The sequence below is a fragment of the Ischnura elegans genome, chromosome 6, assembly GCF_921293095.1.
Source record: "Ischnura elegans chromosome 6, ioIscEleg1.1, whole genome shotgun sequence".
NCBI classification, from domain to species: domain Eukaryota; kingdom Metazoa; phylum Arthropoda; class Insecta; order Odonata; family Coenagrionidae; genus Ischnura; species Ischnura elegans.
The window spans coordinates 12,040,973-12,054,646 of NC_060251.1; the positions used below are offsets into that span (position 1 = coordinate 12,040,973).

The 13,674-nt window shown below is 42.9% G+C and overlaps 1 protein-coding gene across 1 annotated transcript; it reads left to right on the forward strand.

Annotated features, from left to right (window-relative positions):
- Nucleotides 1–9,909: 9,909 nt before the first annotated feature.
- LOC124160455 lies at nucleotides 9,910–10,719 on the forward strand. The gene has a single exon (XM_046536307.1). It carries the CDS (start codon nucleotides 9,910–9,912, stop codon nucleotides 10,717–10,719), a length of 810 nt encoding a protein of 269 aa, XP_046392263.1.
- The last annotated feature ends 2,955 nt before the right edge of the window (nucleotides 10,720–13,674 follow it).

Below are 13,674 nucleotides of genomic sequence, written 5' to 3' on the forward strand. Positions count from 1 at the left end.
AGCATCTCGGACCTTGCGACGTAACGTAAAGTGGCATCGCATGGGCGCCAATCTGGCCTTTTTCAAATGCGGTTAAAATTGACCATTGCCATTCGTCTAAACTGAGATTTCTAAAACCAAATATATTGTATGTTATGAATAAACTGATGGTGAGTAACGAATCGCAATCAATGCCATTCGTTTTCTTTGGTGAAGGAAACCACCCTATTGACTTTCACAACCCACGCAAGCAGGAATCGGGCAGTCTCTGATAATTCTCCGCAACCGATGGGATTCCAACCCGAGTCCACGGAGTAGAAAGTAAACACACAGGCCACCGTAAAACCCTATGCCCATGTTCATGATAAATTAGCCGAGGGTGACAGGTATGGTCAATTTGACGCTATATTTCCAGACTTTGAAAGTCCTTGTCGCTCCGCAATCAAAGCCGATTCTAAAGTTGGAAGCATACGATATAGGTTAACACGTGATTGGTTTGTTCAAGAATATCATAAACGATCGCAAGCAGAGGTTTGTTATGGATAGAATTAGCTCGGACACTGTACAAATTGCATCAGTTATACCGGAAGGAAGTGATATGGGTTCTCTTTTGTTCCTTCTTTACATTAATGACATTACCACCGCGGTCACGAGCAAAATCCACCTCTTCGCAGATTATGTGATTGTATATGTAGAGAAATTGATGGCCATTGCAATTAGGAGAAGGATCTAGCTGCCACGATTGAATGGCTCAGTGCTTGGAATTTATAATTAAATCTTGTTAAGCTTATGGTGATGAATTTTTGGGAGAAGGATACCTCTTCAGGAAGAGGTTACTCCGATAATGGTATCCTACAAGGGAATTCAGAATTCGCACGATCCTTAGGGGTCACAATTACTCGGGATCTTTCGTGGAGTGGTCACGTACGTGAATGATACGGGAAAGCCAACCTTAAATAGGATTTGTAAGGAGAATACTTGGAAAATGTGACAGCTAGGTGACAGTGATCACCTCGGTACCTCACTACAGTGAGACAAAACTGGGAATGTGCTCTTAGCGTGAGGGGCCATAATGAAATAAGTAAATTTAGAGCTGAAATCGGTTTAATTTCAGTTGGAACCCCTTTTTCGCCAATTGGTAGTTTCCTTTATCAAAGAAAACGAAAGGCATTGATTGCGATTCGTTACCCACCATTAGTGTATTCATAAAATACAATATATTTGGTTTATGAAATCTCAGTTTAGACGAATGGCAATGGGCGATTTTATCCTCATTTGAAAAAGGCCAGATTGGCGCCCATGTGATGCCACTCCACATAACGTCACAGCAACCTAGTTTCTATAGGAGTAGATAGGAGTTTTACATCGTCTGAGATTACCAATGCCACTATTTAAGCCAAGCGCTACCTGCTAGTAAGGTACTCTGCCATCTTATAGCATCCTGCGTCGTATCATCGCTCAAAGCCTCGCCCCAAGGTCACATCACTTGATGCATCGGAAACCAGGACGACGTCACACGGGGTTTTCCCAGCATTCGTACTTAGGGGGCCTTCACAGTTCGGCGTTGCGTTGACGCCGCGGCTAGTGAGCCAATCAGAGCCCGTCTTTGAGAATTGTAGACGTCACGTCTCCAGCTCGCTGCGTCGTCGCAGAAAAACTGAACCTGTCGGATTTTCTCTGCGTGAAGGCGGCAGTACGCCGACGATTTCGAATTGGTGTTTGTTTCTGGGTATACAAATATGCAAGATTAGCTCTAATGGGAGTGGCAAATGCTATTTATTTCATTATTTACTATTATTTTGAAGTGTTCAGCTTTAATATTTCGTATCTTTCCTAAACATAAGACAAATGTTAACCCTAAATTAGATTACAATCACTGAGGAGCATAGATTAGCGTAACTCATACCCGTAAATGGTATCAAAAGCTAAATACAGCGTGAGAGGGGCTGGTTGGTAGCTAAGGTCGTTAAAATTCCATTTTATATCCAACAATTGTGCCCTCATGATCTACTCAGTTAGAGCTATTTAGATAACATGACTAGGACAATCTGTTTGAACAATAGATATCATTAATAAATATTCCTGATAACATTCCACGTTACTCATGTTCATTGAGTGTATGTAATTAGCTATTTTTCGAATATTCCGAGTTAGGAAATAAAATTTAAAGGTCATAATAATGCATAGGCAAGGGCCATTACTCATGCATTATTATCGACTTTATGGTCGCCATATTAACCTCAAATGCTATTTATAGTTAAGAAGAACATTTTAAGAAATGAAATTTGGTAAACATGCAGAAAACAACATATGTATTGTGCGTTTGGTTCGAAATCATTAGATGATATGCTCACAGGCCGATTTTAAGGAGCCGACGCTTTTTGCCTTTCATTTGTTTTCGCAACGCAGACCTGTGAAGGGCTCCAACTTGCTGCGATGAGTTAGCTCCGCCCCCAAGTACGCAACGCCGAGCTATGAAGGTACCCTTTGCCGTTGCGTTATCGCGCGCTTGAAAATTTTCACTTTTTATTTAATCGCGAAAAATAGATATCGTCATTTAAAAATGAAATGGCGCGAAATGCGTACTCCAGGAGTAATAATCTTTCCATTTAGGCAATAAAAAATCATAGGCAACCACCCTATTGGCGGCGGCGGCGTCTAGAACTATTTTCTGAATAGTTTCTTCTAAGTGATTGGCTAATTTTAAAGCTTCAGATTCCGCGCGTTACCGTCACTTCATTTCTGCTTTTCGATTCACGGTGACTGCACCTGTTCAAGCACATCATCCAATGTTCAGTTTATATCGCTTGGGACAGAGATGGTGAAGTGGATGATGACATTCGTCCAAAATCGAAGGCAAATTATTTGTTTTTTTTTAAGCGATTTTTTCGTTGTAACAACAGATAAAATTCTGTATTACAATTGCATTTTCTCAGTAATTTCATATATTTTTCAAAAAGTTTATCGTTTGCCGACCAGGGTGTCCAACCACGATCGCACCCAGATTATTTCTCAGAAACGTGAAAATAATCATCGTTTACCGTAGTATTAGTTTAGACGTGATCACGAGAATAAGAAAAGGAAATCAACTTCAAAAATGAGATATTAAAAATGTCATCCTTTCCTCGAACCAGAAGTATACCAACGCTGTCTCGATGATGAAATGATTGGCGCCACTTGCTAGCACGATTCATTGAATGTTTTTATTTTCCATTCTTCTTACCTCGAGACATTTTTATGGCCAAAGAATTTGCATGTCGGGTGATTTTTGCGTGTCGAGGATTGGTCATCATCTGCCATACACCCTAAAGGTGGGTCGCAAGGTACTATAATAGAGATATTGATATTGCTGACTAAAAGGAAGTAATTAAGTCGGACGTTTAAAATTCAAAACTCTATTTTTAACCGATATTTAATGCAAGCAGCGAATAAAATCATTGCGGAAGAAATAGAGATAGATTTGAAACAATAACGAACATGTTTACGGGCGGAATGAGATTGGAAGAAGTGCAAGTTATGTTACTCGGGCATAATACTGATAATAATATCAACTCTTCCTCTGAGTCTAAATAGCGATTTCGTTAGATGATAAAACCATTGAATTCAAGAAAAGTGTGCTAGTAAATGTCACTTTCATGGTACTTGGTCGGGGCTCCCAGTTTTTCGACTTCTAAGCAGTGGCGGCTCGTGAGTCAAATGCTGGGAGGGGCGCACTTCACCGGGTCAATATTTTTTAATATTTTCTGTATTTCAGGGAGCTTTCAAGGCAATCTGGGTATTAAATTTTGTGATGCCATTTGTTCCGTTTTTTTCAACAAAAATACCTAGTTTTCCTGATATCATCTTGTGGTGTTCTTCCCGTCGGAATTATCCCCCGCGCCAATGCTGTCTCCATTCTCTCCTGTCTCCGGACATCTCCTTGAAGTCTCTATATCTTCCAATTTTTATATAGTTAATGAACTTCAGCCTTCTCCTTCCCCTTCTTCTGACCTCTTCCACCGATCCCTCCAAAGCTACTTTCAAAATACCATTCCCTCTCATCAAATGTCCCAGCCAGTTTCTCTTCCTTCGATTTATTTTTTCCATCAATTTCCTTTTCTTATCCATCCTATTTAACAGTCGCTCATTCGTAACTCTATCCGTCCACCGTATTGCCTCCATCTCTTTCCAAACCCACATCTCAAACGCCCTAATCCTGTCCCTGTCTCTCTTCCCCATCGTCCAAGTCTCACATCCATACATAAGCACACACCACACATAGCATTTCACCAATATCTTCCTCAATTTTAATTCCAGTGCCTCGTTACACAAGGCTCTCTTCTTCTTCTTGAAAACTTCTTTCGCCATCCCTATCCTTCTTTTTATTTCCACTCCACTTTTCCAGTCTTCAGTTATCAAAGTTCCCAAGTAGCTGTAGCTTCTCACATTCTGTATTTCACCTTCTTTTGTCTTCACCCTCATACCATCTACATTTCTCACTTTTATCACTTTACTCTTCTTAACGTTTATTTTCATTCCACATGTTTCCATTCCTTCCTCCAACGCTGTTACCAATATCTGCAATGACTCTGTGTCCTCTGCTAAAACCGCCATATCATCAGCAAATCTAATGCATCTTATTTTTACTCCACCAATACTTATTCCCTCTTCTTTTTCATCCAATGCCACACTTATAATGTCTTCAACATACATATTGAACAGAGTTGGTAACAAACAACATCCTTGCCTAACCCCTCTACCCAGCTCCACCCATTCAGTCATGTTTTCATTAAGCTTTATTGATAAATACTAAATGCAGTAGACTCTCGGTCATACGGATCGGCTTAGTACGGACACTCGATTGTACTGATCAATGATCTTGAAGAATAAAATTATATTTATTGCGATATTTTGCAAATAAAAACGATAATACGTAGGTATGTAAAATTGAATTCTTTTTACATATATTCTTTTATTGTAACAAAACATGGTAATAACCTTTCATTCCTTTATGCATAGGCTGATTTAGGGGGGGGGGGCATGCCCCCCCCCCTAGACGCTTGAAAAATAGACAAGATATTTTATCCGAAGGAAATCCGGCGATATCCGTCGGATATCCATAAGTCCCAAAATCCGATATCCATAGGACGTCCGCTGCCGGATATTAATACAATTTTTTGCATATTGTTGCAAGAATATCGGATTTGGGACATGAAGACTCCTTCCACCTTGTTTAGGTTGTCTATCATGTGCAGGAATCTTTTTGGTGTATATTCTTGCTACAATATGCAAAAAATTGTATTAATATCCGGCAGCGGACGTCCTATGGATATCGGATTTTGGGACTTATGGATATCCGACGGATATCCGACGGATATCGCCGGATTTCCTTCGGATATCCGTGGCCCATCCGCAACGTCCGCCTTGGATATCCGACGGACATCCGTCGGATGTCCATGTGTTGTTAGGGGTATGTCTATATTTTTTTCAGAAAGTCAGTAAGAACTCAATTTACTTCTCGTGCTTACATAATTTTATTTACTACATCTAGATTTTTGCTAAAACTGTAGACTTATATATGTACATATATGGAGAGGAATAATTGGTGTTCAATATAATTTTTTTGAAGTAAAAAGAAGCAATTTTATTCTTTTCATTATAAAAAATTGGGCCAGTAAGTTAGCCCTATAGATCTGCTGGCAGTGAAAGTATTAAGCTTTTATACATTATGAGTGTTTCAATTAAATTACTTTGGGTGTTCATAGCCTCTTGATTATAGCCACTGGTGTTTCCTATATCATAAAAATTACAATGGGAGAGTCTACATAATAGACTATTCCACTCCACTCATTGATTGGCATTCGATGATAAAGATACCCTATTTATGACCGATGAGTACTGAATGAGCAATGTACTGATTTCTATCATCTCTGGATTGCAGACTCGCCCATCAGCAGCACAGAAACTGCAGATTCCATCAGTCAACCAGACATTGCACATAGATACTCACTCAGATCCTGTTCCTTAAGTATTTCAGATGAATCATTGCAGAATAGAAATAGAAGAACAGTATATATATATATGTATAATACTTATGTCTACCAACAGTACTGGAATGCAATGGAAAATTGATGATCCAGAATGCTTGAGACCAGACATATTCCGGATCAATGATATTTCTCGTGAATAGATCGATTACCTGGATGTAGGCAACACTGTACAATGGAAAATATTATTTTGGAATGTCCATTGTCATCAGCCGAAATGATACGTTGTTGACTAAAGGGTCAAGTAATGAGAAAAACCAAATAAAATTCATAAAATTTATGATTAAATATTCAAAAAGTTTCAAAAGTTCTCTGTCTATAAATTATGAAGGCAGATATGTTGTGAAATAAATCTTGATGTGAGTACACCTAAATGGAAAGAAAATGGCACAACATTTATGCAATCAGAATAGAACATCAACATTTTCCCCCTCCACAATTTTCAATGTTCTTTTGTCACGTAGTTCTTGTCATTTTCACAGCTACTAGCGCAAACTTGTGGGTAATTATCAAATAAACTGATCGGAGGTAATGCCACTTCAAATACATTACTGTAAATAATAATGATTTTGAATTTTAACTCTTACATTTAATATAAGTAGTCACACCTAATCTTATAAGTGCGGAGAAAGCAAATATTTTGGAAAAATTACTTGACATTAAATTCATAAACAATCTTTGACGACACCCGCCTAATGACCCGCTTGAGAGCTCATTGCAGGGTGTTCTTTCACTCCCCTCATGGAACTGCTTATCTCAATCCCAGGTCACAAATGGGGGCCATTAGGAATGGTTAAAAAATGCTTTGAAAATGCCTCCTAGTGAGGAGGGATTGACATATGTTATATAAAAATTATGATTTAAATTTATTTATATAAATTTAAATAATTTAAATAAATATATTTTTTTAAATGTTGATAATCACTCAGTTTAGTTGAAAGACATCAGTAGAATTCTTCGCCATGAGAGTTATCATTCATGTGAGACTCATATTTTTATAAGGATCTTTTCGGATAGATTTTGAGTAATTTTGGGCGTGTGGCACCCACAATATGAACTTCAACCCATTTATATTCCTCCCCTAACTAAGCCCAAAAAAGTTCAAGGAATAGACATCATACATCGATGCTGTGCGTTCTGTTCCTTGAAATCACCACATCTCGGTATATGAAGCAACGGAATACAATATTTGGCAGAAGAAAACAGCAAACTAGTCGACTAGCTCTAGCGGGTTTAGCTTGAAGTCAGCCTGGCTCTCAGATGGAAATTAAACAACTAAGATACATACGTAGTTGCATTTTCAGCAAGCAACTAAAAAAAATAAAAATTTGGAAAACTATGGAAAACCGTCCGTTATCTGGATCAAATTCTGTTTTTTAAATTTCTGGATTATTGTTCTTCTAGTGTGTTGATTTTTTTTAAGTGGTCACTAAAATTCATGGGTTCTACGACCTTGAAGAATGCAGGGCACTATACTGAATCAGCAGAAAATTATATACTTAATGTTTCTTGTCATATTTCCTTGAAATAGTTCACATTTAAACCCTCATACTCAATGTAATTTGCTTTTTTACCTACAAACTTCATCAATACTAAAAAAAGCTGTTGGAGAACTATTTTCAATTTCATGCTCTTTCATAGGCCTATCAAGGATGTTCAAGAGGGTCAAGCTGCATTGTTACTTTGGGAAATTATTATCAAAAAATTATTTATAATTTTCACTCAGAGTGCATGTAATTAAATTTACCATTTTATTACTTTGCAAGGAGTAGCTTGTAATGGTGAACTTGTTTGTTTTTTGTCAGTTATCGTGCTTTATACAACTATAAACCTAAAATAAAGATGAGCTGGAGCTGCAGGAGGGAGACGCAGTGTATGTCATGGAGAAGTGTGATGATGGCTGGTACGTCGGCTCAAGTCATCGCACTGGCTACTTTGGCACCTTCCCTGGGAATTCTGTGGAGAGAATATGAAGAGGTGAGGTGTTTATTGGAGAAGTAGATATAGTTACACTCTAGCCAACAGAGCAGGCTTAATGAGTAATTGGATTCTTGAGTTTTGTGTTCGATCCAAATTTATACCTCAGACAAGTGTTAATATAGTTAATAAGTGGATACGGTGCTTAGTTTTGACCGCAATGAGCCGGAACAGCATTCTGGCACCTCTCAGGGAAAATTGGGTACAATAATTTGGTGCTGCCAAGTGAAATTTTTATGATAAAGACAGCATTGTACTTTAAAAGTGTTTGTTCCAAATTCAAGTCCAGTTATTTAAGTGAATAGTTGAAGAAAAGTTCACTTAACTTGTCTTCATTTTTGAGTACTGCATGTGAAGTATGTTTTAAAATTTTCATTGTTTTTTTATTTTAGGTAAAACATGATTCTTCATTGTATCTTTAATTACACGTTTTAAAAGAATCAGAAGTTTCAGGAAGGTTAATGAGGCCAATCTTTGGAAATCATCTGTGGATCTATGCACCCCAATAGCTACAATTTAAGAAATTAGCCACCAAGTGCATATGCAAGCAGTGATGTAATTCTATGAAAGGTGGAATCAAATCCAGGCCGAAAAAACTTTTATGCATGTAGCTCAATGAAGACTTTTTAATGTATAATTCAAGCAAATAATTAAGACGTAAACATAATAAGATGATAATTTGACCTGAGAATTGCAAATTAATCAAACCACTTGATGAAAATACCTCAACTTCTGTTACCGCATTGTTTTCAATACACTCTACCTAGCCATGATTCATTCCCTGAACGAAGCCTGAAAAAATTTCAACTTAAGATACAGGAGATCAAGGTTTCCAGCACTTTCCTCAACCGATAGAAGTCCTTTATAGATGGCCCCAAATGTGGGTGTTTCCTGAATAACATTGGCCTTTTGGTGCGCGGAACTTTTAACTTTTCAGATTAAAAAAAAAAATGATGCACCCCACTGCATACCTATGCAAATTAGCAGCATCCATTGCTTAAAAAAACTCGCTAATCCATAGTTTTGCAATATCACGACTGGGTTTCAAGATTGCCCTCTATGTATTCAAACAATCTTCCTGCTTTATATCAACTTGTCGTAATTATCATGCCACCTATTCATAAGCATGGAACAAGCTAAGGAGAACACAAATCAATACATTCGTGGAGTAATGGGCTCTGCAAAACATAAAAATCACTCGAATTTTCAGTTACCTACTTTGCCACATCGTCTGCCTAGATGTTCGTGGATGTATGATTGCCCCTAATAATTTGCCTGTGGCACACATAGTGTAAATTATACTGCCTGAAATACATCTCTCACTTAACTCATATTTCGCTTAGCATGATACTTTTCAGGTACATATCTGTAGAGCTAAGTGAGGTAAACCTGTACTTAAATGTAGTTGTTGACTGTAGAGTTTGAGTTTTTTTTGGTGTGTATGATATATGCAGAAAAGTTTCTTGGGTCTCCCACTGGATGTTCATTTGGGTAAATGGACCCAAATGGCTATATCTGTCATCCTCTTCAGGGTTAGAATATGGAGCTAAGTTTTTGTCCATATTTGAACTTGTGGCGGCGCATTACGAAACTCCCGCCACTATTTCGAGCGCCGGCCGGTCGCCAGATGTTGTCGCTGCCTAACTGACGCCGCCGCCAGGTGGCACGCGCGGCGACCCACGCCACTACAGGGCAGCGCCATGGGAGTCTTGACCGAGCAACCGACCCTGACGGACGCCTACGCCATTGTGTCTGACGACGACGTTATTATAACTCTGTAGTAGTGAATAAACGCTGTTATCGTTATCAAATCTTGACTTTTTGTGAAATAACGCAACCCTCCTCAAGTGGTGACCAACCGACGTGATCGTTTTTCTCGGAGTGAATAATTCGTCCGTCCAGTGCAAGTTTTCCCCACGAGGTCAAGATGGCGACTCCACCTTCAGACGCCGAATCCGCTCTCCAGGTAAATCGAGTGTCCATGAAACTCCCTCCCTTTTGGCCCGATAGACCTGCGTTGTGGTTCGCGCAGTTAGAAATTCAGTTTACCCTCGCGGGAATCACAAGTGATAAAACAATGTTTATGTACGCCGTGGCTCAACTAGACAATAAGTACGCCATAGAAGTAGAGGATGTAATAACTAGTCCGCCCGAAACCGGCCGTTATGCGAAATTAAAGGACGAAATCCTTCATCGCCTTTCCGCATCTCGAGAGACGCGGCTGCGGCAGTTGGTGGAACACGAGGAGTTGGGGGACCGGAAGCCATCGCAGCTTCTGCGCCACCTGCGGACGCTTGCTGGAGAATCTGTCCCGGACGAATTCATCCGATCATTGTGGATGAGCAGGTTACCCCCCAGCACCCAGACCATCCTGGCGACCCAAGATTCGGTGGAATTGAGCAGCGTCGCCAACCTGGCCGACAAAATTCACGAGGTGGGTCCCCGGCCACACGTGGCCAGCGCCTCGATGACGTCGGAAGTGGAAGCGCTCACGAGGAGGATGGAAGAGCTCGCCAGGCAAGTGTCTTCCCTATCTCAGGCGTTAGGGTCAGCGAATACTTCCACGCGTCGCCCCCGTTCCCGCTCCCGCTCCAGAGGAAACCATCAGAGGAACCGCAGTCAATCGGCGCCGCGGAACCCAACGTGGTGCTGGTACCACGACACGTTTGGCGCCAGAGCGAGTAAGTGCCGGGAGCCGTGCACCTACGCGGCGGAAAACGCGGAGGGCAGTCGCTGATGGCGGCAAGTGATGGTTGCCCTCGTCCCTGCCGCCTTTTTGTTACGGACGCCGCTACTAAAACCCAATTTCTTGTGGACACGGGGTCGGATTTGTGCGTCTACCCGCGCGCACGCGTCCAAGGTAAGCCACTAGCGACATCTTATGAACTGTTTGCAGCTAATGGGACAATTATTAAAACTTACGGTTGGATTGTGTTGTGCCTGAACTTGGGCCTACGACGTGACTTTAAGTGGCGTTTTATTATTGCTGATGTGGACAAGCCCATTATTGGCGCCGACTTTTTATCTTTTTACGGACTCCTTGTCGACATCCGCCACCGCAGGCTGCTCGACGGACTAACGTCCCTCTCAGTAAACGGGAGGGCAGTGCCACATTGTGTAAATAGTGTTAGTGATTCTTTTAAATTTAATAGTGACGATTGTATATACTTAAAAGTGTTGCGTGAGTTTCCGGAAATATCCCGTCCCACGGGGGCACCCAAAGGACGCAAGCACCCGGTGGAGCACCACATCCGCACCACGCCCGGCCCTTCCGTGTCATGCAAGCCGCGCCGATTGGCACCCGCGATGCTCCGCGTCGCTAAAAAGGAGTTCGACGGAATGCTGCAGATGGGCGTCGCACGGCGCTCGGAAAGCTCGTGGTCGTCACCTCTGCATATGGTGCCAAAAGCGGGGGATGAGTGGAGACCGTGTGGTGACTACCGGGCGCTGAACGCGAGGACCATCCCGGATAGATATCCTGTGCCCCACGTAGAAGACTTTGCCATGTCCCTCGCCGGAAAGTGCGTGTTTTCTACCATCGATTTAGTGCGGGCGTACAATCAAATCCCGGTGAACGAGGAGGACATTAAAAAGACTGCTATTACTACGCCCTTCGGTCTTTTTGAGTTTCCGGTGATGACGTTTGGTCTTCGGAACGCAGCGCAAACGTTCCAACGTTTTATGGACGAGGTATTACGTGGCCTTGATTTTGCTTATGTATATATCGATGATATATTAATCGCTTCTTCTTCTGTTGAAGAGCACCTACGGCACTTGCGCCAAGTTTTCTCGAGAATGGACGAGTATGGTGTAGTGATGAATCCATCTAAGTGTGTGTTTGGTGCGAAGGAAGTGCGTTTCCTTGGCTATTTGGTGTCTGGCGATGGCACGAGACCTCTGCCCGAAAAAGTGGACGCGATTAGAAATTTTTCTAAGCCCGATACAGTGCAAGAACTGCGACAATTTCTTGGCATGATAAACTTTTATCGACGCTTCATGCCACATGTTGCTGATACGCAGGCGCCGCTTAATGGGGTGTTGAAGGGTAGAAAGAAAGGCCAAGTGAAAATAGCGTGGACGCCATCCCTCGAAAGTGCTTTTGTGCAATGTAAGGACGCTCTCGCGAGCGCGACACTTCTCGCCCACCCCGACCACAACGCCCCCCTTGCCCTTATGACCGATGCATCAGCAGATGCTATCGGTGCGGTACTTCAGCAGCACACAAAGGACGGTTGGAAACCGCTAAATTTTTATTCGCGAAAGTTAAGTGCCACGGAAGTGAAATACAGTGCGTATGATAGGGAGCTGTTGGCTATTTTTTGTGCTATTCGGCGTTTTCGCCACATGGTTGAAGGTCGTGACTTCTGTGTTTTAACTGATCACAAACCAATCACTTTTGCCCTAAGACAAAACCCAGAAAAGTGTACGCCCAGGCAATTTCGTTGGCTAGACTTTATTTCCCAATTCACCTGTGACATTCGTCATGTGTCCGGCTGTGACAATGTTGTTGCCGACGCCCTTTCGCGTTGCGTCGAGATCTCGCAGCCGATCAGTCATGAGCTGTTGGCCGAGACGCAAGAGACTGACCCGGAGCTCCAACAGCTTCTCAACTCAAACTCGTCCCTTCGCCTGGAGAAAGTGCCGATTCCGGGATTGCATGTGAGTGTGTATTGCGACACTTCCACAAACACCGCGCGCCCCTTTGTGCCAACGTCATTACGAAAGCGCGTGTTCCGCTCCCTTCATGACCTTGCCCATCCCGGTGTTAAATCCTCATCGAGACTAGTGGCCTCCCGTTACGTGTGGCCCTCTGTAAAAAAAGACTGTCGCCAATGGGCAAGAGAATGTCTACAGTGCCAACGTTGCAAGGTGACTCGGCACGTATCTTCGCCCGTAGGTACATTTCCCTTGCCCGCGTCCCGATTCGAACATATTCACATTGACATTATTGGTCCCTTGCCAATTTCCCAAGGTTTCCGGTACTGCCTGACAGCCGTCGACAGGTACACACGCTGGCTGGAGGCAATGCCGATAGCCGACATGTCTGCGGAAACCGTGGCGCGAGCCTTCGTCTCCGGGTGGATTGCCCGCTTCGGCACGCCCTTACGTGTCACGACGGACCAGGGGAGGCAATTCGAGAGCCGGCTTTTCCAACAACTCTCCCAGCTGGTGGGATGCTCTCATCTGCGCACGGTGGCGTACAACCCAGCCGCGAACGGGATGGTGGAGAGAGCTCACCGCCAGCTGAAGGCGGCCATCCGTTGCCACTCTACCGAAGGTTGGGTTGACGTCCTGCCCGCCATCCTCCTGGGACTCCGAGCGGCCTGGAGAGAGGACCTTGGAACGACATCGGCAGAGCTGGTGTACGGCGCCCAACTGCGCCTGCCAGGAGACTTCCTCGCCCCGACGACATCCCCAAGGGTGGAGGATCCCACCGACTTCGTGGTGCAGCTGAGAACGCACTTCCAGAAGCTGAGCCCACGACCGGGTTCCCGCCACGCTGAAAGGCGGACCTTTATTTTCAGGAATTTGTCCACTTGTCCGCAGGTTTTCATCCGCAACGATGCCGTACGCAGACCTCTGCAGCCGCCATACGAGGGGCCATACAAAGTCCTCCAGAGAGGAGACAAACATTTCGTCCTCCGCTGCGGCAGCCGCGACGTTCGCGTGGCGATCGACCGTCTTAAACCGG

Excerpts from the sequence above, each read along its gene's own strand:
- LOC124160455 (XM_046536307.1), top strand. The coding sequence starts at position 9,910 with ATGGCGACTCCACCTTCAGACGCCGAATCCGCTCTCCAGGTAAATCGA.